This window comes from Triturus cristatus, chromosome 6 (assembly GCF_964204655.1).
Source record: "Triturus cristatus chromosome 6, aTriCri1.1, whole genome shotgun sequence".
Taxonomy (NCBI): domain Eukaryota; kingdom Metazoa; phylum Chordata; class Amphibia; order Caudata; family Salamandridae; genus Triturus; species Triturus cristatus.
Window position 1 is genome coordinate 881658220 of NC_140589.1, and position 26809 is coordinate 881685028.

General features: G+C 44.1%; 1 protein-coding gene across 10 annotated transcripts in view; it reads right to left on the reverse strand.

The window, feature by feature from the left end:
• The window catches only part of LOC146818007 (uncharacterized), a 202823-nt gene extending 176532 nt beyond the window's left edge, over nucleotides 1-26291 (reverse strand). For 3 of the 10 annotated variants that reach the window (XM_085611495.1, XM_085611498.1, XM_085611497.1), the window contains exons 1-3: nucleotides 26039-26259; nucleotides 17267-17393; nucleotides 3312-3422 (exon numbers count right to left, since the gene is read on the reverse strand). In XM_085611495.1, the coding sequence (XP_085467621.1) occupies nucleotides 3312-3422; nucleotides 17267-17393; nucleotides 26039-26146 (346 nt within the window). In that variant the 5' untranslated portion in view covers nucleotides 26147-26259. Of the gene's footprint in view, nucleotides 1-3311; nucleotides 3423-17266; nucleotides 17394-17523; nucleotides 17644-26038 lie in introns of all 10 variants that reach the window. The other 7 variants (XM_085611493.1, XM_085611496.1, XR_014963043.1 and 4 more) reach the window with 7 other exon arrangements.
• Between the last annotated feature and the right edge of the window lie 518 nt (nucleotides 26292-26809).

Genomic DNA, 26809 nt, shown 5'->3' on the forward strand with positions numbered 1-26809 from the left:
TTTGACTAATTTCTGGTAACCCTCTAGGAGAATCCACAAACCCTGGGTACCTTTAGAATCCCCATGATGTTGGAAGAAAAGGACGCAAATTTGGCGTGGATACCTACTGTGGTCAAAAAGTTACAGGGGCCTAAGCGCGCACTACCCCAAATAGCCCAAAAAAGGCTTAGCACAGGAGGGGAAAAGGCCTAGCAGCGAAGGGGTTAAGCCCTGAAAATGCCCCTATTAGCTATCTGTAGAATGTTGGAGGGAGATGGGAATGTTCTTTATGGTTTCGTTTTAGGGCTGATATGATCAAATACCTGCTCTGTTTCCCATCAGGCTATCGGCTCAACCTCAAATCTGGAATGTGCCCCTGCAATGATACCTCTGGTCAATCCATGTTCCATTTTATTTTATTTTGATATTTTTATAAAAGATTTACAATGATGTTTTAGTCCCTTTTATGAAATCTAGAAGCTTTAGACAATGTACTCAAGAATAATACCATCTTCAACTGATATCTGTTGATGCAACTTGCTTTTGAGTAAGTTTCTTCTTGCATGCGTTCCTGGGGCACAATGCACTTTGACTAAACTCATCTTTTTTGCTTAATATTTCATATATTTTTTACATTGCCAATATATGTGTTATTAGGCCTGTATGCTGCTGCTTCCTCAAAAAGCTCGGGAGATCCTGGATATTTATGTCTGTTTTTGTCGTACCATGCACTTTGACACACAATTAGCCTATGTAGCATTTTAAGGGGAAGCTGGACATGCAAGTCTGCTTTTACTGCATTATGAACTTTATTGACATATTGTTAGCCTTGGAAAATGTCAAGGAGAAGCTGGATAGGTACGCCTGATTTTATTCACACTCATGCACTTTTATATCTGCTTCTGCAACCAAAATGTTTCTTGATTCTGATGATTTAATTATAAGCAAATAAAGGTCTGCGATGATAATAATGATCCTCTTTACTTTTTGCCTTGGTAAAAATTAGCAAATCATAGACAAACGTCTACATTCACACACTGTTTGAGAACCAAATTGTTTATCTGCCGAATTCTGAAGTGTTTGGAAAGAGGCTCTTCCCTAGTATAATGCATTATATAATATTTAGAGGAAATTAGATGCAGGCAGCTAACATCATGTTTAATGTCCGATAATTCATCCCACTTAAATTTCATTCTGCTCAGTGCAAGTGAAATTGTGATTGAGAGGGTCTTTCTTTCACAGTCATAATTTTCAAAGCTAGAGTAAGCAACAACAGAACAGTTACATCCAGAATAGGCTTGGCTTCACTTAGTTGATGAAAGAATTCGCCTACTCTGTGGAAAAAAAAAGGGCCTTTTCTTTTGTTTAATGAACAAGTAAAAGCAATTTCGAACAGGCAAAGGCCATTCATACTAGAGCATGGGCCAGACAACCTTTGTTAACAAACAGATCCTGATATGTTAGCTTTCCGACTGGTCAACAGGGCATAATAAGTAATTGTGACTTATTTGCTCATATGGCCTTACCCACAAAGAGATACTGTTTTCTTTAAATGTGTTACTCTACCAGAAACTTTGAAAATAAATCCACTTTACTGTACCATGCTCGTCTAAAAGTTTGGAATTTTCTTAGATTATACAAAATCCATCCTATTTAAATATCCATCCGAATCCCTATTTTCTGGGTAATCCAGATTGTCTAAAGGACAGCATAGGTACACACAACGAGAAACTGGCTTATGTTTGTTTGAAAAATCATTGGTTTTACAGGGTATTTCAAAAAGAGTCAAAGGAGGGTCAGCTGCTCATAATATGGTACAGACAATCCAGATTCAATTACCTACAGTGCGATTGGTTAGTAGTTTTAAACTTGAGAATGGGTACAGAATTTTGTGGGATCTACAAATGCTAGTACGGATCAGTCCAGGACAAATAAAACGAATGGATATTTTCTCTCACCTCTAGGACAAAGTGAAACGGCACAGGTTATAGTTTGCGGCAAGTGAGGAAGCTTAAGGGCGTGCCCTTTGTTTTAATCATGGTTGCCTATGTAAGAGAGTACAGGTTGAATTTGCAACTGTTAAGCTTACGATAATGTTTAATTATTGATTTCAACTGATAGAGTCAACCAGGAGTCAATTTTTCTTCCTTAGCTGAAACTCAATAAAGAGAGGAACCAGAGGGAAACTAAAGTTTCAATATTTTGGTGGTATAAGGGCGATTAAAAAACACAAGGCTTACACTTGCATAGCCTTGATGCCAGAAAGGCTAGTGGGGATGGGGCACAACTAAGTTACTTTCTTTGACAATTATGTTAAGCAAGCATCAACGGGACAACAGTCTGTGGGCACCTCTTTTGACCTTGATGAATAATCTGCAAAACATGAATTTGTTGGTATTTCCTATGTAGACACCACAAAACAAATAATGGACGGAATGCTTGAATTAACGTCAGCCACTGGTACTTACTCTGGCATAAATAAATCCCATTCTATAATTTTTAGCTTCTCTGGGTAATAACAGACAGGATACAACTATATGTAAACTGGGCATGGCTCTGCCCATAAAAGGACATTCCAGAATGAACTGTAAGGCCAGGACGCCTCTGAAAGGGAACATAAGAAACTCAGTCCAATCTATGAATTGCTGGCCCTCATCGTTAAGGTGCAGCTTGGGACACAAGGCACAACGAGCTCAAGACCCAAGTCTGGATATATCCCACCTGCTCAGGGAGACTCACTTTGTACAAAAAAAAGTGATGGCAGACAGGGCTAAAAACAGTCAGTTTACTTTTGTTCATGTTCAGTGGGACGTAGTCTGACAGTTCAGCTAGAATGTTACCATTGGAGTACCCAACTCTGATTTCCATAAGTTTAGTCGCCATCTTGAGCTGTACAGTAAGACACAGTATGAGCGATAGGTCTGGCCAGATATAAGCCCCTTGTTTGCATTCCCAAATGGCTCACAGAGCAAAATCTTCACAGTGCCTTGATTATTTGTTGGGAAATCTCAGACTAACAGAAAAACCACCACAAACTTGACCTAAACTATAAAATAAAAACTAGTGGTTGGAGAAAATGAGACAAATTGAGAGGCAAGTGGGAAGGTTATAATACTGATCACTCATAATTGTTCCAGTGATAGGTGTCTGTGTGCATTCGTATCTGTAGGAGGGAGAGGGAGAGATGGAGGGACAGAAACACACAGACAGTAGACAGCCACACTCCGGGCAAGTGTTAATGTGTACCTCTGTGAGCTTTCAGAGGTTTAACAATTAACATAACATTAACAGTAAGACATATCCAAAAGAACATCTCAACATTTATAATTCACCTGGAAAAGGATTACCACTGTGTATTCGCTCAGATTCTTGATGCTCCACAGGATAAACATCTTCCTTCTCTTTGCTTCTTAATGAAAATACTGAGGCAGCAACAAGTGGTCCTGTTAAACAAATAGAGAATAGATTATTTTTTTACTCCTGATGCATTCATATACTGCACATTTGTAAAAATAAATCATGAACGCTGTTCAAAGAGAAATTGTCAACGGTAAAAGTCTTTCAAACAAAATGAACAGAAGTACATTAGTGATTATGGCAAGAGTAAAAAAAAAAAAAAAAAAAAAATATCATAATAAAAAGAGTCATACTTGCAGAAAAAGAAATGGTTATGATGAGGTTTGAACACCTTGTCTGTAGGTTATCAATTAAGTCGAGGATTTAATTAAGCTGATGAAGCAAAAAAAAAAGTGAAGTGATGAGGATGAAAAATAGAGAGAGACACAACAGCAAAATCCGGAATAAGCCAACAAATGTGCAGATTTAAAACAAGGCACAGAAACCTGGTGCTCAATAGTAGAGCAAGTGATAATAAGGATGAATTTTGCAAGTAATTAGGAGTTGGGTGTGAATGGTGAGGAAACGAATAGCAAAAACAGTAGTAAACATGAGGGCAGACAAAAGGAAAGGAAATGAGAGCAGGGTGAAGAAAGGGCAGGAGGATAGATGTAACAAGTAGAAAATTGGTAAAAGGATTTCAGTTCAAAAGCTGCGAGATGAAGAGAGTCAAATGAGATTCAATGGTGCATGGGAGAAGCACAGTGATAGTGTTTACAATAATATGAGGAAATATAATGGCATACTAAAATATGGGCAACATTGTTCATAAAGATATCACTGGAAAATTCCCATGTCAAAAGGTGAATTCTAAACTTTGGATGTATTTTGTGGGAAGGAGTGGCAAAGAGATCCTGTATTAGGAAGTAGTGTAAGGTGCATTAGGGATTAGCATGCTGGGGTCATCTTCAGTAGCAAAAGTATCAATAATACATAACATGACCATGCAAGACTGTGGATTATTTTAAAAACAAAATAGGCAAGTCAAAATGTGAGTGTCATGGTATGAAAGAAGGGAAAAAACTTGACAAGATGATGAGAACATGTGCAAAGATAGGAGGGACACAGTGACAAGTGGAATCATGAAACACATGGAAGAAGAGACTATAAGAATTTCTTAAGGGAAAAGGAAATCAAAAGTATTAACATGTGAAGAAGTAGAGTCAAGGAGTGACTATGAGACATATGGACATGATGGAGGCAAACCAAAAGTGAGAATTATTTTTAGAAAGAGGGATGGTGTACATAAAAATTAGAAGAGGACCAAAAACGTAATTAGGGTGCACCAGAGAAGAGAAAGCACTCTGATCAGAAGACAGAGTAAGCTGGCTTAATGTGCCAGGACAAGACAAAGTCACGATGTCGAAATGATGTGCTTTAGAACAAAGAAATCCACAGGTAAAAACAATACAAAGGTCAAGAAGCATGAGCGGAGAAGAGGGTGTACAGTGGCAGGATGTGGTGAATCAATTAGACAACACTAGGTGAGCGTTTTTTAAAGAATGGCCAGAGGAACACAAGACCTGAGAGAGAGAAGAAAATCGGAATCTAGAATGTGAGGTAAAGGATGATGTACAATATGATGAAACAGATAGCGGGTTTAGTTTGAACAAAAGCAATGCATCTGCATTACAATGGCCAGCTGTAGAAAAGTGGGTTTTTGTTGCAGTAACCACCCCCCCACCCACACACACTTTTTGCCTGGCTACTGATGCACTTTTTCTTGGTGTGTCCTGGGTCCCTGCCATTCAGGTTCCCAGGGCCTGTGTTCTTTCCCCAAAACAACCCCAATTGGTATCCCTGGCCACAGGAGGGCCCCTGGTAAATGGTACCATAGGTACCCAGGGCACTGTGACCAGGGAAGGCCCCTAAGAGGTGCAGCACTTATTGTGCCACCCTTAGAGACCCTGCACCTTTTCACACACTTTGCCTTAGCAGGCTGCGTGTTTTGGTGCAGAACAAAGTGAAGAGTCGACATGGCACACAGCCCTGTGTGCCATGCCCAACAAACCACTGCCCTGGCCTTGAATCAACCACCCCTCCAGCTGGGTGCACTATGCCAGTGGTGAGGGCACAAGGGCATGAGCCCTGTGCCCCTACAGTGCCCAAGTCCATTCTTGGGCATTGTAAGTGCAGTATTGCCATTAAGAGTATATGGTGCTGGGAGTTTGTCATTACAAATTCCAAAGCACCAGAATGGCTACACTAAAAACTGGGAAGTTTGGTATCAAACTTCTCAGTACATTAAAAACACACTGATGCCAGTATGGGATTTAATGTAAAATGCACAACAGAGGGCGTCTTAGAGATGCCCCCTGAAACTCGACCAGCATCTAGTGACCTGACTGAGTGGCTGCTTAACCTGCCACCCACCAGACATGTTTCTGGACCCCTGGGTCGAGAGCCTGCTGCTCGCGGGGGCCTGAAACAATGCACATCCTGGGACCAGGTGCCAAGCCTCCTCCCCCAGGATGTATAAGGGGAAACAACGGTTCCTGTGGACTCATAAAAAATGATTCAAGCAATATAATTTGCACAATCGCAATAAAAAGAGGGTAGAATAATGTCAGAGGGCAAGGAACCACCAACACATTTTTACAATTATGACTTGTTTTATAAACACAACAGACTTATTATATACATTGTTTAAATTTACAATATTACAGATATTTGTGCACTGTGTCCCAAAGTGAAAAATGGAACCTAATCGTAAGTGACAGGGTGTATATTTATATACACGGTTTCCATAAATCTTAAAAGGCGACCATTCTTGTATAATTTCTTTGTAAACAGCAACTGTATATAATAATACGCGCTGGGCAATGGTTCGCTCTTTCAGCTTGTCGACGGCGTTTCGACCCTCTATCAGTACGGGGTCTCCTCAGGACTAGTGATGCAGGGACATCTGGATTGCTTAATGCGCAGCCTTGTGAACTAGTGATGTGCCATAAGTGAGAAGTGAAAGGGTATTACTCACAAGAGGACCCGTCCGGGTACTCAGTGTGAGGAAAGGCTGGCAGTCAGGGGTACAGTTTGGCCGACCGGCTCTTTACATCAACTCGCTATAGCCATACACCGTACACCGACCTTGAAGCTGACTCACGCAGCTTGGGAATACAGATGCTGTGATTCTTTGCGCACAGAATATTATCCAGACCTACACAGTGCATTGTCACGGTTTCCAGTACTTACCAGGGATTAACCATACCGCTATGGCTATAGCGAGTTGATGTAAAGAGCCGGTAGGCCAAACCGTACCCCTGACTGCCAGCCTTTCCTCACACGGAATACCCGGACAGGTCCTCTTGTGAGTAATACCCTTTCACTTCTCACTTGTGGCACATCACTACACAAGGCTGCGCATTAAGCAATCCAGATGTCCCTGCATCACTAGTCCTGAGGAGACCCCGTACTGATAGAGGGTCGAAACGCCGTCGACAAGCTGAAAGAGCGAACCATTGCCCAGCGCATATTATTATATACAGTTGCTGTTTACAAAGAAATTATACAAGAATGGTCGCCTTTTAAGATTTATGGAAACCTTGTATATAAATATACACCCTGTCACTTACGAGTAGGTTCCATTTTTCACTTTTGGACACAGTGCACAAATATCTGTTCTATTGTAAATTTAAACAATGTATATAATAAGTCTGTTGTGTTTATAAAACAAGTCATAATTGTACAAATGTGTTGGTGGTTCCTTGCCCTCTGACATTAGTCTACCCTCTTTTTATTGAGATTGTGCAAATTATATTGCTTGAATAATTTTTTTTATGAGTCCACAGGAATCGTTGTTACCCCTTATATAACCATTGCCCTGGTTCCGTTGGTGAGTAGGGTTCCCCTGTCCTTTCTCTTTTTTCCTCCCCCAGGATGGGCAGGGTTCACAAAGAGGAAGCTTCAAAGGCATGCCGCCTTTGTGAGCCTCTCCAGACCATTTGCTGCTTTCAGCAACTGGTCCCCACTGGTTCTACCCCCACTTTGGGCAGGAGAACCGGCGGGAAAAACAAGCGAGGAAGAGAGGTGTGCCCACCTCTGCCAACTCCGCCTCTCAGGTGGGAGAGGCGAGGTGACGCACAACCTCGAGTCCCCGCCATCTTGAGGAGGGGGGGACCCAGCTAACCAGGGACAGGCTCCTGTCCCCCTCCCACTGGAGAGTGGCAAAATAGGGGGGTGTACCCACCCCAGGAAAGGGACCCATTGGTCCCTGCCTTTTACCTACCTGTAACGCCCCTAAATCTAGTATTTAGGAGGGACCCTGAACCTTGCTCCCTTAGATCCAGCCTGACAACAAGAAGAAAAGAAAAAAGACCACCGAACAGCCGTGCAGCCAGCTAATAAGAGGACGACGCCCACTGACTTGGCCCCAGCCCTGTCTCCCCTCGTACCTGCTCCTGCAAAATTCCTGTGTGTCCTGCAGCCAGTAACCTCGAAAACCCCGGAGGACCTGCCTGTCTTCACTTCCAAGACTGCTTCTACTGTGAACACCGGATTTGTTTAAACTGCAGCTTCTGGCTCCGACCTGATACCGCGAATCTAGCCCACTCTGCACCCGCCAAACCCCGGCCCGAGCTCGAGTGGAAAAACACCGCGAGGAGGTCACCCTGGCGATCCTGACCCGATATCCGGCGCCTCCTGACCTGCCTCAAGCCTCCAGACGATGCCTGCAGCCTCAATCCAGAAGATCCCCTCTAACAGCGACCAGAGCGGGTAAGAAAATCCGACCCTAAAAGGCACTCCTGCACCTGACGCCCCAAAGCCTTGTGTGCCCAAACCAACGGTGCCTAACCAACCCAAGACATCCCAACTTACTCCTCAAAGTGGGGTCGCACCCAGAAGATCCTCCTCCCCAAGCCTGCAGTGTTTCTTCAAACTGGAGTTTCTCCATTGAAAACAACAGAGCACCCAACGTCGAAACAGCACTCTGCACCCGGCCGCCCCAATACCGCTGAGGGTGCACTTTTTGTGCCCGACTTGTTTCCATGTGCCCATTTCCCGACTTGTTTCCGACTTGTGCCCATTTCCCCTGAGCTAAAGTCCAGGAGCTTTGCTCCCACAACCCAGTGGCCTGCTTGCCAGCAGCCACCAACCGGAGACCCCCTATCCTCCATAGGATAACATTGGGCCTCAACACTCTGCACCCGGCCGCCCTAGTGCCGCTAAGGGTGAAACAAAAGAGCATCACTGACACTGGGGAATCCCGGAGCCTAACCGCAGAACCTCAACTCCCACAGCCGATTACTTACCTGTGAACCGATAACCTGTTTTTCCTCCATAGGATAACATGGATAATTTTTCTCCAAAATGTTTATGTGTGGAGTTTTGAAATCTAAAGATATTCTTTAAAAATCATCCAAATAACCAAAACGCATTTACTCACCTGTTTGCAGGAAATGTCTCAGTGCTGAATCTAGGTATCCAGAACGGAGTTAGAAAAGTAACGAGAAAAGCAACTTACCTGCAATTTACTGAAAAAGCCTATTCATTTCAATGTACTGTATTTGCTAAGTGTTGCAACCTACTGCATTCCCTGTAAATCAAACAAAGTACCATTTCTAGTGCATTTACAAACGGTTTACAACCAGTAACTTATTACTGCAAAGTATTTTACGCTTACCTGTACCAGGATTACTTGGTTCTAAAAATAAAACAACAGTTTATTTTTTATACAAAAACAATTGGCCTAGAGTTCAATTCTTGAGTGTGTGACTTAATTTGCTGACTGAGTGTGTACATCAAATGCTTAACACTGTCCTCTGATACTTCCTTACTGCTCGCCCACACTACCACAAATAGAGAGTAGGGTTCTATCCAACTTCAACCTCTGCCGAACTCTGGGGTCACCTGGACTCTATACGCACTATACCTCATTTTGGTGTAGTATATATAGAGCCACTTTCCTACATTGGTGGATCAGCAGTGGGATATACAACTTGCATTTGGTGGACCACTTAGTTACCACCTGATCACACGCCAGAACTCTTAAATTGCCTTTAGAATTCAGATTTTTTCAAATTGGCATTTTTTCCAAACTACTAATAGTCTTGTTAGGGCCTTGCTTAAGTACCTTTAGAATTTTAGAAAATAAAGAGTCACTATAGTCAAGTGCAGAGGGGTTAGCACTTTTTTGTTAGAATGTCTCAAGAAAAGAACCCAGCTATTAGTGAAAATAACAATGATGACATACAGGACATGGTTGAGGAGCTTGACCTCACCCATTACCTTCACTTGTCTTTCAAGGAAGTAAGGTCCCTATGTAAAACTAAAAACATAGCAATGGGCCCACATCCAACCAAACACAAGCTCCGGATGCTGTTGGCTGAGTATGCAAAGGCCCACCCTTCTGAACATGGTGATGACAAGTCAAAGAGTGAAAGGAGTGAGGAGGAGGGAGATAGGTACCCACCTCCATCACTTCCTAGGGAAGAAAGAGTCCCTGTACCCTTACTTCCAATAGTTAAACTCTGGGGACCTAGAGGCCACACAGGTGGCTCAGGTTCTGGTGAGGACATTGAGGGCAGCCTCAATGAGGAGGACAGCCTTTTAGCAAGGCTGGCCAAAAGACTGGATCTAGAGTCCAGACCTTGGCTCTAGAGAAAGAAAAAAAGGAGATGGGTTTAGCACCCATCAATGGTGGCAGCAATCAAAATAACAAAGATAAAGAGCAATCTTATAATCCTAGAATCCCCAAAGGGATTGTCCCTAAATATGAGGAGGGTGATGATATCACCAAGTGGTTCACAGCCTTTGAGAGGGCTTGTGAAGCCAGAAGGGTGATGAAGACTTTCTGGGGGGCACTCCTTTGAGAACTGTTCTCTGGTAACTGGCGAAACAGACTCCTGACCTTTTTTGGGGCAGATGCTGGGTCCTATGACCTCATGAAGAGAACTCCGATTGAGGGATTTGGACTCACAAATGAGGAGTACAGAATTAGATTCAGGGGGGCTCACAAAACCCAAAAACAGTCATGGATTGATTTTGTAGATTACTCCGTAAAGACACTAGGTGGTGGGTTAACTGGAAACAATGTGCATGACTTTAAGGGAATTTACAACCTGTTTATGAAGGAACACATATTAAGTAATTGCATTGATGAAAAGTTGCATCAGTACCTGGTGGACTTGGGTCCACTTTCTCCCCAAGAATTGGGAAAGAAGGCAGACCACTGGGTCAAAACAAGGGTAATTAGGACGTTCACTGTGTGTGACCAAAAGAAAGGGGTTACACAGGCTCCCCAGAGGAGACAGTGAACCCCTTACAGATAAAAGTAAGGAGTCCAAGCTGCCCCCCAAAATCCTGTCCAGGAGGGTGGGCCCAAAGACACCTCACAAACTAAAACAGGGTACCAGCAGAGATGGGATCCCAACAGAGTGTGGTCAAAAGGCAAGACACCAAACCCTAGCTGTCCTAAAAACAAAGTCCATGGTACAGCTCCAGGGGGTGACTAGTGTAGCTCCAGGGGTTGCCGGTGTAGCTTTGGAGGAGGGGTCCTCAGATGAGGAAGTCCTCCTAGCCTTCAACTGGAAAATGGGTCCAAGAGGTAAGCTGGAGGTTCCAGAGGGGAGTAGACACTTACACCACCTCCTGGTGAATGGAATCCCAGCCACTGCCCTGGGCGATACCTGTGCCAGTCACACTGTGGTGCATGACAGGTTGGTTCTCTCGAACCAGAATGTCCATGGGGAAACAAAAAGAGTAAGGCCTGTCCCGGGGGGGGGGGGGGGGGGGGGCTCACTGTTAAGCCTGAGGCTGAAGTGCTCCTAGAAATAGCTGGGACCCTTAGATGGAGAAATGTGATAGTCAGTAAAGACCTCCCCCTTGATTGCCTCCAGGGGAATGACCACCCAGAGGTTGGTAAAGCCAAAGAGAGGTGCTGGTCCAATGCCAGACCTCACCCATGAGATCTGGGGGCTCAACATGCAGTTAGTGCAGCTAAGCCGCAAAAGAAAAAGAAGAAACAGTGCAGGAAAGGTGGGCAACTGTTAGCCACAGTTCCAGTGGGCCTGTGAGATTCTATCCCAGTAAGGTAGAACTCCAAAAGTGGAAAGTGGCACTGGTAAAGTCCCCCATCCAACAAAAGAACTGACGAGTCAGGCAACTGTCCAGCCTGAGTTCGTGGCTCCTCAGCTGGCAGAACAGAGGGTTGAGGAAGGGTGTTCACTACCAAGTGTATTGACCCCCCACCCTAAAACAGCAGACAGGCAACCAGAACCCCAAGAAGCCTGTAAGGTAGCCCCTTAACTTACCAGTGAGGAGCTAAAGGTGTGGTTCTGGGCACTGACATCTGTCAGTAGCCTCTGCTGGGTGTTAGCCTTTATGGTAGCGCTATCCCTGGCATGATGGCCTAGCCCCCTGACACTATTGGTCATGGTGGGGTTGCTCAAGCTGTGGGTGACCCCTGTGGGTAAGCCCTGGCTAAGTTAGAATTTACAGAGGTGGGCACCTCTGAACCCAAACTAAAAAGATGGTGTGAAGACACTAAAGAGCTAGGAAATGATCATTTGGAAGCATTGGAAATTAGGTCCTGAAACTGTTGAGGTAGGCTAGCTCCCCAACGGGACTGACCTGGACAGAAGGATGCAAGGCAGAGTAGGCCCTGCAACTTTCAAACCACTTTCTCTACTCTTCCTCGCCTGAAAGACTAGGAAGACTCTCCCAGCTTTGGCAGAGTCTCCTGGCCTTTGGGCTGGGTGGGGCATGTGTAGGAAAGTGGGTTTCTGTTGCAGTAACCCCCCCCCCCCAATTCTTGCCTGGCTACTGCTGCACTTTTTCTGAGTCCCTGCCATTCAAGTTCCCTGGGCCTGTGTTCTTTCCCCAAAACAAACCCAATTGGTATCCCTTGCCACAGATGGCCACCTGGTAAATGGTACCATAGGTTCCCAGGGCACTGTGACCAGGGAAGGCCCCTAAGGGCTGCAGCACTTATTGTGCCACCCTTAGGGACCCTGCACCTTTTCAGGCTGCGTGTCTTGGTGCAGAACAAAGTGAAGAGTCGACATGGCACACAGCCCTGTGTGCCATGCCTAACAAAACACTGCCCTGGCCTAGAATCAGCCACCCCTCCAGCTGGGTGCAATATTCCAGTGGTGAGGACACAAGGGCATGAGCCCTGTGCCCCTACAGTGCCCAAGCCCATTCTTGGGCATTGTAAGTGCAGTATTGCCATTAAGAGTATATGGTGCTGGGAGTTTGTCATTACAAATTCCAAAGCACCAGAATGGCTACACTAAAAACTGGGAAGTTTGGTATCAAACTTCTCAGCACATTAAACCCACACTGATGCCAGTGTGGTATTTAATATACAATGCACAACAGAGGGCATCTTAGAGATGCCCCCTGAAACTTGATCAGCTTCTAGTGACCTGACTGAGTGGCTACTTAGGCTGCCACCAACCATGCTTGTTTCTGGACCCCTGGGCCGAGAGCCTGCTGCTCTCGGGGGCCTGAAACAATGCATATCCTGGGACAAGGTGCCAAGCCTCCTCCCTCAGGATGGGCAGGGTTCACGAAGAGGAAGCTTCAAAGGCATGCCGCCTTTGTGAGCCTCTCCAGACCATTTGCTGCTTTCAGCAACTGGTCCCCACTGGTTCTACAGCCCCCACTTTGGGTGGGAGAACCGGTGGGAAAAACAAGTGAGGAAGAGAGGTGTGCCCACCTCTGCCAACTCCACCCCTCAGGTGGGGGAGGCGAGGAAGCACAACAACGAGTCCCCGCCATCTTGAGGATGGGGGACCCAGCCAACCAGGGACAGGCTCCTGCCCCCTCCCACTGGCGAGTGGCAGAACAGGGGGGGGGGTATACCCACCCCAGGAAAGGTACCCATTGGTCCCTGCCCTTTACCTACCTGTAACGCCCCTAAACCTAGTATTTAGGGTGCACCCTGAACCTTGCTTCCTTAGATCCAGCCTGACAACAAGAAGAAAAGAAGAAGAAGGACCGCACAGCCATGCAGCCAGCTAACAAGAGGACGACGCCCACTGACTTGTCCCCAGCCCTACAGGCCTGTGTCCCCGCGAACCTGCTCCTGCAAAATCCAGGTGTGTCCTGCAGACAGCAACCTCGAAAACCCCGGAGGACCTACCTTCACTTCCAAGACTGCTTCTCCCGTGAACACCGGATTTGTTCAAACTGCAGCTTCTGGCTCCGGCCGAATACCACGAATCCAGCCCACTCTGCACCCGCCGAACCGGGCCCGAGCTCGAGTGGAAAAACACCACGAGGAGGTCACCCCGGGGATCCTGACCCGAGATCTGGCAACTCCTGACCTGCCTCAAGCCTCCAGACGATGCCTGCAGCCTCAATCCAGAAGATCCCCTCTACAGCGACCAGAGTGGGTAATAAAATCCGACCCTAAAAGGCACCCCTACACCCAGCGCCCCACGGCCTTGTGTGCCCAAACCAACGGTACCTAACCACCCCAAGACATCCCAACTTACCCCTTGAAGTGGTGGTCGCACCCACAAGATCCTCGTCCGCGAGACTGCAGTGTTTCTTCAAACCGGAGGTTCTCCATAAAAAACAACAGGGTGCCCAATGTCGAAAGAGCACTCTGCACCCGGCCGCCCCAGTGCCGCTGAGGGTGCACTTTTTGTGCCTACTTGTTTCCCCATTTGCTCCCACAACCCAGTGGCCTGCTTGCCAGCTGCCACCAACTGGAGACCCCCTATCCTCCATAGGATAACATTGGGCCTCAACACTGCACCCGGCCGCCCTAGTGCCGCTGAGGGTGAAACAAAAGTGCATCACTGACCCTGGGGGACCCCTGAGTCTAACCCCAGAACCTTAACTCTCACAGTCGATTACTTACCTGTGAACTGATAACCTGTTTTTCCTCTATAGGTTAACATGGACAATTTTTCTCCAAAAAGTATGTGTGGAGTTTTGAAATCTAAAAATATTGTTTAAAAATCGTCCAATTAACCAAAACGTATTTACTTACTTGTTTGCAGGAAATGTTCCAGTGCTGAATCCAGGTATCCAGCACAGAGTTAGAAAGGTAACGAGAAAAGTAACTTACCTGCAAATTACTGAAAAAGCCTATTCATTTCAATGTACTGTATTTGCTAAGTGTTGCAACCTACTGCATTCCCTGTAAATCAAACAAAGTACAATTTCTACTGCATTTACAAACTGTTTACAACCAGTAACTTATTACTGCAAAGTATTTTATGCTTACCAGCACCAGGCTTGCTTGGTTCTAAAAATAAAACGGTATATTTTTTTATACAAAAACAATTGGCCTAGAGTTCAGTTCTTGAGATTGTGACTTCATTTCCTGACTGTGTGTGTACATCAAATGCTTAACTCTGTCCTCTGATACTGCCTTACTGCTCGCCCACACTACCACAAATAGAGAGTAAGGTTCTATCTAACTTTAACCTCTGACTACCTCTGGGGTCACCTGGACTCTATACACACTATACCTCATTTTGGTGTTGTATATATAGAGCCACTTTCCTAGACAGGCAGAAAGGGGAGAGAGGGGGAGAGTGTAAGAACTCACCTGCTTGTCAAGGATTTGTACTACACCTACCAGGTGTGAACCTACCCCTAGGAAGAACTGCACCTGACCTGGCTGGCAGGCAAGAACTGCACAAGAAGAACTCAGACGGAGTCTGCTCAGGTTCTACAAGGTCACCCCTAGCCCAGCTGCCCAAGATGAAGCAGGAACATTGCTCGTGTCAGAAAACAGCACCACCTAGAGGTGTGGAATTTAATAAAAATCTACTTGTCCAAGCGGCAGGTTGCTTAATAAATCTACTTGTCCCTTTTGTGCCATGTAATGTGGCGACAAATTATGACAGCAATCTCATGATCTAAAATCTCTGATGTAGCCTCTCTGATTATGCCAGGCTCGTACCATAGTAGGGCGTGAATACTAGCCATTCCCTTATGTTGCAATGTTTCCACAGATCTACAGACTGGGCCTGAAGGTAGTGGTAAGCAATAGTTCCCGGGTTGGAATGCCCTTTGGAGTCTGAGCAAACCTACTAACTTGCAAGTTTTAAGGATTTTCACACTCTTCGCTAATCTTTTACCATACTGAGAAAGGTTGGAACTTTCTCCTAACAATGGCAGCTGTGAAACTTCTTCCAGGGTTCGGAAAAAAGTGGTTGGAGGGAATGTGAACTTGCAAACACTCAGATTTTCGCATGAGCAAATCCACCCATGCATTTTTGTTCACGCTAAAATGTAGCTCACTACTTCTTGCCCTACTTCTGTAAATTTTTGTGAATTCAGGAAAGTTGTATTTCTGCACTTAATGCAAGGACATATACCATGGGTGCACTTTTGAGACTTTCTTAAACAATTGGACCCCTAATTAGGTCTGGCGTTAACCCTGACCTTATGTGTTTATTAAAACTCTGTCTGTCTCTCGCTCACTTTGTCTATTGGCTGGCTTCACTGCGAGTGACAGCATTCTGCTCTTTCACAAGGAGCAGATTGGCACACAAAGTAGTTTTGTTCAGTGCCAGGAACAACTGTGGCAATCTGTGCTTTGAGGCCAAAAACAATGTTTGCTTTTGCCAATGTTTGTTATAATGGTGAGGGCCCAGCAGCTCCCACACCAATAAGGTTTTACAAAAACCATGCCAAAAGAAGTCACATATTGACAAACCAAAAGGCTGACCATCAATTTCAGACCTGCTGGCTTTGCCAATGCTTGTTTCTTTTTGTTTGCCACAATATTATTGAAACTGGTTAAACTGATTTTCCATTATGAATATCTTTAGGAAATACTAGCATACATCAACACATTGTACTGAGTGAGGTTGCAAAGAAATGGTACTTCAAAATGTTTACGGTAGTTTAGCCCAATTTTTTTTTTGCCTACTTGCATTTTTTAGTGAACATTTAATTTTGAAAACACAGTCTCCTCAAGCTTGCTTCCAAACCCCTGCAAATAATTGCATCTAATCAGAGAGCATTCTGGGAGCATTATACATAGCCTCATATTGATAAACTTTGAAAATGTGTGTACACATTTTTATACTGTAAACACTGTCAGACGTGCAGGCCGAGCTTACAACATTTACTTGGAGCCCTCACCCTAAAAATTAAAGGCTTTTCATTAATGGACAATTAATACAAGTTGGAAGAGCATTACCACACAGACACGTATATTACCTAAATTGCAGACAATGCTCTTTCCTGATCCATAATGTGTTACTGTAAACTGGCTGCCAAAGAGTTTGTGTTGTAGGGGGTTGGGCCTACTTGTCCCAAGGACAAAATACACAATACAACTTGTTGCCCTTGACCCCATACAACATGTCCTGGGCGTCGGGCTATAGGAATTCCACATCCCTGACCACCACCTTTTAGCATTGAAAACGGTGATCCTTAATCACCCAGGAAATTATCACCCTATTTCTTAAATTCCATAGTGGACTTAATTGACTATTTTCTATTCGCCAGCAAAGATACCCGAACAAATAAATGATGACTATTTCAGTTATGTAATTATTATACATACACCTACCGGTTCTTCCGGTCTACTTATTCCAACCTTCCCAGTCTGTCTCTTCTTTCCTGCAATGTGGTGGCTTTAAGGGACCATCCAATCAATGTCACAATGTGCCTCAAAACTCAAGCTAACATAATCAAACAATGAAACATGATTGAGTGCATATTGCTGGTGATTGTAAGCAATGTAAACTTGCAAAAAAGTTACTTTTTTTTTTCTTGAACCTGTATGGGCCCTTTAAGGCTTATTTAGCAAACATTTGCCCTTTTCAGCTCTTTTACAGTTTAACAACTAGCTGTAAGAAATTATTACTTCAGAATTATGGATCAGCCTTTTGCAAATTGTTGCTCAGACACAAGACAAATGGCATCTACAGGAATTTGACTAGAACGTGTAGAGTAAGTCAGACATCATATTTACCCAGAGAGATCAAGGCCTGCTGAATGTCATTCATTACATTCTTGTACAGTTCCTTCTGCCATTCATGCAATAGCTTCCACTCTTCTTGTGAGAAATAAGCAGCAACATCGCGGAATGTAACAGGTGCCTGGAACAACAAATGGCGAAAGGGAAAGTCATGAAAAATCAATTCTTCCAGGAACCTGGCCTATCCTAAACAACAAAACCACCATTCTTCCCCATATTCTGCTAAGGGACGTCAGCTTCAACACACTCACCTGGCACAACAGCTGGGGGTTGCTGTAATGCTCTCTTCCCATGACATCAATAACATCCACTCACATCAGCGCGAACAAAGTTTGCTTCACCTGAATCAGCACCCCATTGCAATTCACACCCTGCACAAAAAAATCCATCCTCAATCACTACATAGTTAACATAACCACCGCAATGCACATACCACTCATCAAAATTACTCTCTTGCCCACCTTTCTCCAAGAGCCATTCCTTAATATCTGCATTGCATTCACAAATCAATCCTATGAATGAATTAGCTCTCATGACCAACCCTCTCTTTCACTAATTCTAGGGGGAATCAACATGTCTTTCTTCCCTTAATTTTCCATCGGCCTCCTCGGCCATTATACACCCACCTCCAGGTGATTTTCAGCAAGTAATGTGTAATTTAAATGTATGCTCACCACTGCAACCAATGAAAAACAGTGGGCATAAGCTTTTTTGTGACATAAAAATTCTATCTTCTTCTGTACCCACAACCTTGCCATTTCACATATTTTCACTCATATTTTCACCCCTACAACTCTCTAATGCATTGCAATTTTTTCTGTGTCAACTGCACACCTTCAAACACCTAGTAGAATGGAATAGTTTGTTAGCTTATTTCTCTGGTAAGATCCCAATGGTCAGGAATTGTTTTTACCATTTGAACGCCCAGCTATCGGACCAAAAAACATACAAGCTAATGTCAGGCTACTGTCAACATACTTAATACGATATAAACAGTAACAAAGTATGACGGATTCGCTACACACTAAAACAATGAATACATAAATGGGCAATTATATTTTATGGAGTCGGAACTAATGGACGGAAACGTCAGGCCACTGGATTAAAATATTCAAGAACATCTTAGACTGGAACAGCAAGACCAGGTTGATCTGACGTGTACACAGGTTAAAATAGTCAGGCTAGTTATATCACTTTTTTTCTGTAAACTTCAGTATTGTGCGCTCTGTGGTCATACAATCTGTGAGAGGGATAGATATATATATATATATAGCATCCATATAAAAACAATTTCCAATTAATCAAAACAGAAAGCCCTCAATATGATGTGACATAAAAATACATATAGAGTTCCCAAACCAATTAATAGTAGCGGGTCATAACAAAGTCAAATTGCACCAGAATTCAACACACATTTACAATCCATAGATAAACAGTGAATTAAAGTTCAACAAAGCGAGGATGAATTCGCGCTAAAGGTTATCTAAATCATCAGACTAACTGAATGATGTCAGCATCAAGTCATAAATGCCGTTTATGCATGAATTTAATTGATATGAATCTCATATATTGGTTTGCACTGCTTGATATTTAGAGCAAATGGTGGCTACTTTAGCAGGCCATTTGCATAATAATCTTTCGTGCGGGGCTTTTGTTAATGTTTGATCCAATCAGGGTTGAACTTTTCCGCTTGTAAATAATATTGATACCTTTAATGTAATTATATATATATATTTTTTTTTTGGTATGTCTTAAAATACATTAAATTAAATGATATGTATCTACATCTATTTTACTACTACAATTCAAGCAGTATCCCCATCACTTTTTTGCAGTCTATCTCTTTGTACTAACCTCACTAGACTCTCAACTGCCAGTCGAAGATCCTTACAGCTAACCGGGTATTTCACCTTCTGGGGGGTTTTTTTCTGCAGATTTATATAGCGCGAACTCGACCCGAAGGTATAGGAGCAATTTACAAGAGCACCAGTTATGTTGCACAAGGACACATTCCAGCCAATCAATTCAAATATTTTATTATGATTTGGAGCTCAGAGGAGTTCCACATAAAAACGCATACAATCAACTCCAATTTTACCAAATCAGTCAATACTTAACAACAAACTGATAAAAAAAAAAACAGAAAACAGCAGCGATTACAATTTTCATAAATTAATAGAGGAATCATAACTGCTTTAAGATTGTAAGGAGGTAGGATGTGATTAAAAAACCAAATTCAGGGTCCTTACAATTACAAAGTCAACAGGAGCGGGGCAAAGCGAATTGTACCGTAAAATTCTTAGGCGAATTCAGCTGTGCATTTCGGGGATGTTAAATGAAAAATATACGTTCTATTCATTGAAAAAAAAATACAAAAAGTTTTAAAATACTCAATAGTTATATACAGTGCACCATAAGTAGCAGCAAAAATAAAGTGCAAGTGCTCGATCAGGATAACAAATTCAATAGACCTTGAAAAGTACTAATAGCATTCAGTTTACATAAAAATCCTAGCAGATAAAATATTTCTGAACTAAAAGGTATTCAAATGTACATAGCAGTATTCATAGCAGCATACAAGGAGATAGAAGTGCAAAAACGCAACTACAGTACATGTCATACCATTAAATACTCTAACATTTTCAACCTTCTGATAAAAACAACTACTGCCCAGATAGAGACCTAAGCAACCAAATTCAACTGAGCGGGGCAATGTAATCCCATCTCTAAAATATATTTTTAAATGGTTTGAAGAAACTATAGATTTTGAAACAAACTGGCTCGGAGGGAGGGAGGGCAGTAGACAATTTCGAGCCTCCTCCGCTGTAGCAATGTTATACTTTAGGAACAAAGGTCTTAAAAAGGGACGTTGTGAAGATTGTAGAAGGAGACAAACAAAATATGGTTTAGATCCTGCACCCAGGTACCACATAAATTAAAAAGTCTATCCTGTCTAGGAAGACTTTCCCATGCTCCAGTTACTATTCGCAAAGGAAGCAAATTCAGCCGTAGCAGTAAGATGGTTCTATGCACTCAAAGGGGGGAGATTCCAAATAAATTTGATGCAGTTTATAAATGCTACTCCTCACTATGTCATTATTGGAGTGCGTTGCGCACAGTGCAGTATCTCTTTTGTGAGAGACTTCGTAAATAGATTTTTTAATTCGAGTTTTCAAAACTTGTTTGGGAAGCGAATCCATGCTACCGTTCTCAAAATCAAACAAGTTTACGGCTTTCTCGTGATTCCTGAAAAGAATACTTTTTCCTTTTAGGAAGGAAAAAATGTCCTCACGCAGTGCTGCCCGTAAGGGGTTTTCCATACTGTTCAGTAATGCATTACTCCATCCTAGACACGCAGCCATAGCGAACATGTATGTAGAAAGCAACCCAAATTCGAGCCGAATCGCTGCTATAGGGGCACTGCGGCTCAGATTACACATTTGGCACCAAATATTTCCCACTGCTGTTCGTCTACTGATTCACTGGCGTGAATCAGCACGGGAGGAATTTTAATTTTATAGACTGAAAGAACATATGCTAAGTGTCTTTTCCCGCAATGTTTATAAAGTCTACCAATTGCAGAAGCCTGAGAGATTGCCTTACTTCTGCATTGGTGAATGTGATCACTACTGGAACAACTGCTTGTAAAAATTCTCCCTAAGTATGGTACAACTTGACCACAGCTAGTTTATCCTTCCCCAAGAACCAGTGCATGTTTTTCCTAACTTGGCATCCCGATATCTAAAGACCATAGTTTTACTTTTGGGGATATTTATTTAAAAGAAAATATTCATCTGAGTAAAGTCCTAGCTCAGTGAGTCGCCTTTGCTAATCCAATTGAGGTTGTATCTAACAGGATGGCATTGTCAGCTCAATTTCATTGTTCCTAGTTTCTGTGAGTCCCCTTTGCAAAGCCCTACCCTACTCTGAAAATCATTAATATAAAGAGAAAAGAGGAGAGGAGCCAATAGACACCCTTGCTTCAGTCCATTATGGGTCACTACTTTACTTGATAAGACCTGAGTCTAGGTGGAGGAATGCAATTCGATGATTAATCTAAGTAGGTGCATGGGGATCCCCATTGCGGCCAGTTTTCTCCACAGTGTCCCCCGGTCAACAAAGTCAAAAGCTGGGGAGAAATCTATAAAGGCCGCATATAAGGCCATTCCCTTACTCATTGGGCATTTTTAGGTCTCGGTGAGGCAGAGCATGCGCTGCCCTGCGAGACATTTAGTGTATGGGTTTTCAAAGTGCTGCCACAGGCTTTTGGTGGCCTAAAGCTTGCGTGCACGCGAGCGAGCACGCGCGCAGCCGCCATCTGTCTTTCTGTCATGGCTCATTAAACCTTCCAGCGCCTGAATCATGCTCCTCCACCCCTTCCTGTCGGCTCTCACTACCCCCCTCCCTTCTCCCCCCTCCCTCCTCGTTAGCTTGTTCTTGGTTGTTTTACTGTAAGTTCACGCCCGCACTGCAATCTGTTATCCTGTTTTGTGCTATCATGTTATTCCTTTTTTCACTCCGACCTCAAGGTGTGTCTCGAGGGGCTGCAGTCTAGCCACCTATCTTTATTTCCTACACCAGTCACTGTGCATCGCAGCGCCTTTTCCTTGAAGGGGATATTATTTCTTGGAAACCAAATCCCCGGCTCACGATTGTTCCTCTGTGGTGCGTGGCGCTGATATGGCTCCGTGTCCATATATAGCTAAATGTAAGTGGCTCCGGCTCGCGATTGTTCCTCTGTGGTGCGTGGCGCTGAGATGGCTCTGTGTCCATCTATAGCTAAATGTAATTGGCTGCGAGAGGGGTGATAATAAACTGTCTGCGTCGCTATGTTCCTTCCAGCACTTTACGGTCCTGACAGACTTATAAAATGGGGACAAACGTGACGCACCTCACACTATCTGTTCTACATCCTTAAGTACTAACGGATGCTTCCTGAGCATACTGATCAGCCAGCTTGGAGACCGTTTTTCGGCCTGCAGCGCCACCTGTGCATTTAGGCAGCAAGTGCAGGCGGAGCCTTGGCGTGACCCAGCCGCTGGTGCGATGGTATGTTCTGCCACCAGCATTTCAATCGATAGCTCGAGTCACAGCAGTGAATTGAGCATAGCGCTTGAATTGGGTTTTATTATTATTATTTTTTGCAGTTTCATATAGCGCGAACTCGACCCGAAGGGTTTGGAGCGCTTTACGTGAGCAGCAGTTACATGACACAAGAACACACTCATTTTTGGTAGACGGGAAGATTAAGTTATTTGTCCAGAATCACAGGATGCTGAGTACAAGAAGAGACTTGAGTTTCCCAGCTCTAAAGTCAGCATCTCTATCCCTTACGCCACCAGAGACTCTAAATACTTCAAACATTCGGTTACAGATTCATTACAAATCACTCAATCAGGATATTCCAAAATAACTCCATGAGCTCACAACGGGAGCAATGAGCCTTGCATTCAACCGCACCAGCAGAAAAGCTGCGACTGGTCTCCCTGCCATGAACATACAATAAGCCCTTTTGGTGACCAGTGAGCACATGCGCAGTTGCTTCGATTTTGGCGACAGCTAAGAACAACAAGCATTGGCATAGCCAATAGGTCTCGCCTTTGGGCCCTTAGAAGTGTTTAGTTATCCAGCACAATATCCTTGGTGCAACAACATCAAGTGTTGCATGGCTAAACACTTATAAGGTCCTTAAGGCAAGACCTATTGGTTATGCCAATGCTTGTTCAATTAGAGTTTACACTTATGTTGTCTAGGGTACCACTGTGTTTGTGGAACCCGGCTTGCTCTGTGGGGACAAAGACATTTCCTAAAGCCCAATCCTGGAGAAAGAGAAGTATGCTCTTGGCACACAAATTTCCGGTCGCATCCAATAAAGCGATCTGCCTAAAGCTAACAGGGGAATTATTGGGACCCTTTTTAGGTCCCGCCTACGCAGCGCGCACGCGCTGCATAGGAGACCTTTGGCCGTCGTGCAGCTCTTTTTCAAAGCACATACTCGTGCTTGTGGCGGCATACGCCTTGCGGGAGTGTGCAGCAGCGCGCCACAAGCACGAGTATGTGCTTTGAAAAAGAGCACACTGCGCGTGCACGCATACACCGCATTGCTTTTAAATATCAGCCTTATATCCGCATGGTTTTAAAATATCAGCACCACTCCCGGGCAAGAAATATCAGCATTAGTGAATGTGCTTTTAAATATCCTCACTGCTTACAAATATCAGCCTTAGTTATTCCCTCGTGCACGGGCCATAAACTCTGTAGTTCGCGCACTCTGTCATTTTTAGCACATCTCTCGCGCTCGTCCCCTGGGCGTCATTATATCTCTTCGCAAGATTCACGCTAAGTGTTGTCTGCCTCCCCCTCTAGCAATATTAATTTTTGCTTGGGCGGGCTTCCAAGTGCCCCCTTCCTAACTGTAGGTTTAAGTCGCTTTGTTGCTGTTCATGAATTTTATAAGTTCACCGCTCTCTGTTTCCGGTCGAGGCAGTTTGTGCCAGGGCCGTGCCATGTGTGCTCTTAGTCACCATCACAGAGATACAGACAGGCCAATGGTTTTCATTGTTTCTGCAGAGCTGACCCGAAATGTACAATCACAGTCCCCACATCTCCTCAAGAATCGCCCTACTGTGTCGCCGAGGATCACAGGGCTCAACAGAGTGATACTCTGGGAACCTTGTCTGATGCCATGATGCCTTTAAGGCTTCTCTTGTATGCCCAGACGTGGGTCCCTTGCTCACTGTGCCACTGGATTCAAGCTAGCCTGGCTGAAGAAGGGTGACATACCCTGAAACCGGTCCCAGGATGCTTGTTTCCGGTCCAGGGAGGACCTGGCCTGGCAGTTCGGTCTGGGCTGTTCCCATGGGGCACAGGGTCAAGACTGATTTGCATATGGCTGGGTCCAAACTGGGGTGGCGTGTAGTGGGCAAAAGAACGATGGATTCAACCCAGATCTTTTGACTGGGGGAGCATGTTTGCATTGTCAGCATTCCGTCCATCATTTGTTTGCTGTAACATCTTTAAGAAACAAGCATTGGCATAGCCAACAGGTCTCGCTTTGGGATCTTATAAGTATTTAGTTATGCAGCAAAATATTCTTGTTGCAACAACAGCAACTGTCGCATGGCTAAACACTTATAAGGTCCCAAAGGTGAGACCTATTGGCTATGCCAATGCTTGTTACTTCCCTTCTAGGACGGCGGAATAGTCCCATGAATATAGCAGTTAGAAAATACTGGACAAAGCAATTGTGCCCATGCTGAACTATCTTGTTTGACTATGGACATGGACACATTCATTTTTGGTAGGCACGGGGAGATTTTGGGGCATATCAACAAGGGCTTTATCTCTGCTTTTTTGGCTTTAAAAGCCAAAAAAGGAGAGATAAAACTAGCGCCCTATCAACAACAGTGTGCTAACATGCAAATTTGCATGTTAGCACCCTTTTACTCTACGCTTCCCCTTGCATCTCTAATGAGATGCAAAGGGAGCGTTCCAGAGTAAAATAATAGGAGAAATGTCGCTAAGCGTCATTTCTCCTATTATCAAGAATGTCGCTAACCCTGTTAGAGACAAAAAAAGCAGCGCTAACCGCGGTTAACGCTGCTTTTTTACGTCTGGTATTTTTCTGACTTAGCCATGATATCCTATGGAAGGAGGATATCATGGCTAATGTTTGCCTGTCCCTATCAACAAGGTAACGTGAGATTATCGCTGGGTTTCCAGCGATAATCTCACGTTAGCCTGTTAGCGTGAGAATTTTTATCGCTATTGAGATAAGCGTTGCTAATAGCACGCTATCTCAGCGATAAAAATTCACGCTAGCCGGCGATAATTATCCTAGCGCTAAGTGCGCTTAGAGATAATTATCGCCGGTTGTTGTTGATATGCCCCTAAGTGATTTGCCCAAAATCACAGGATGCTGAACCGACGCCAAGGCTCCAACGTGGTTCACCAGCTCCAAAGTCGGCAGCTCTGGCCGTAGTGCCAAATCCTCTCCTCATCTGCTACTTCTTGTGTATGCTACTTCGAATCACGTGAACACGCCAGACAACTTTGTTCATTCGCTCACAAACAACTTCTAGCTAAAGTACATCATTCAAACAGTAGAGATCGTTAAGTGACAACTCCTATGTTCTTTTTTGTAGCTGGTGGATCCCTTCCCCTCTGGCACTGACAAAAGGTCTAAGCTGGATAAGATTCACTTCTCCTCTCACAAGGTTCCATGTGTGAACCAAGGAGGAACTCCTGCTAAAAAATGCACTGGCATTTCATTGAGGCCCCTCTCGATTGTGCTCAAAGGTCTCACCAATGACGAAGGCCTCCTTGGACTGGGTGGCATGTTCGTTGTTGTACCATGGTGGCCTGCCTGCGGTGTAGATGGTCCGCTTTCTAGAGCGCAGCAGTGGAGGCTCCGATTTGCATTGGCTGATGTTGGCGGATACACCAGCTCCTTCCTTTTCGGAAGGTGCTAAAGAAATAGCTGGCTATATTTTAGTACGCTGAATCCAGCGCGTAGTTGCCGGTTCTAATCTCAAGCGAATTAGAACTCTATTTGATTTACTTGTCCCAAAGAGGGCTAGTTAAGAAGAATCGACCAAAGGATGTCCCTTTAACAGAAGCACTTCCACCACGAAGAGAATGTAACAGGCACTAGAGAAAAACGGAAACGTCGAAAAAGGGAAGGAATAAAGAAATACCCCAATTATATGAAAAACTCAAGTGAGCGATACCTTTTTGGTGGAGGGATCTGCAAGGACAATTACTTACCTTATTGGAATCCTGCCAGGACATTGCTCTCTTGAGTCTTTGCGTATTTTCCAGGCGAGAAAACCAGGTATGTGGACTGTATGTGCCGATAAAACGAGTATCGCACATTCGATGACTTCTAGAAGCACAGAATACAAAATAGTACTCCCCGTCAACACAACTAAACAAGTAGCTGCCTATTTGTCACATTACTAGCTCTAACGAGCGTGCGTAACAGTCGAGACGGGGTCACGTAAATTATAATAGACATAAAGGATAGACTGGAAAGCCCACTGCGCATGCGTACGTGAAGAGTGTCTATCCGATGCGTTGTACAGAATACACTGACTGAGGCATGCTGCGACGAGCGATCTTGTGTTTTTGGTCGTGGTCAGTAAATCCTAAACAAATAGGACCGAAGCCCTAGGCTAAAATTACGGTCTAGAAATTGCGTGTACCTTAGGACATTTGAACAACGACAGACTATGTGTAGCACACATATGTGGAAGTGCTTCAGTGTTGTATTTCTTGACAGACTTGCGCTCCGCCGTCTCAGTGCGACTCTAATTCCTAGCTGATTTATGATGCCTGTCTAGTAAGGATCCGAACGAGCATTTCCTACGTTGAGTGAAGGGCGGCTACTTTAAGCATGCGCAAACCGGGAAAATCTGTTTGGGATTCTTGATCCCCACAATAATTCTGCGTGATTATTACTGAATCAGGAGAAAATGCCACTGCAGGTTTCACAGAAGGTGAGTAACAGTTCCATATATAGATTTTTGGTTCCCGAGC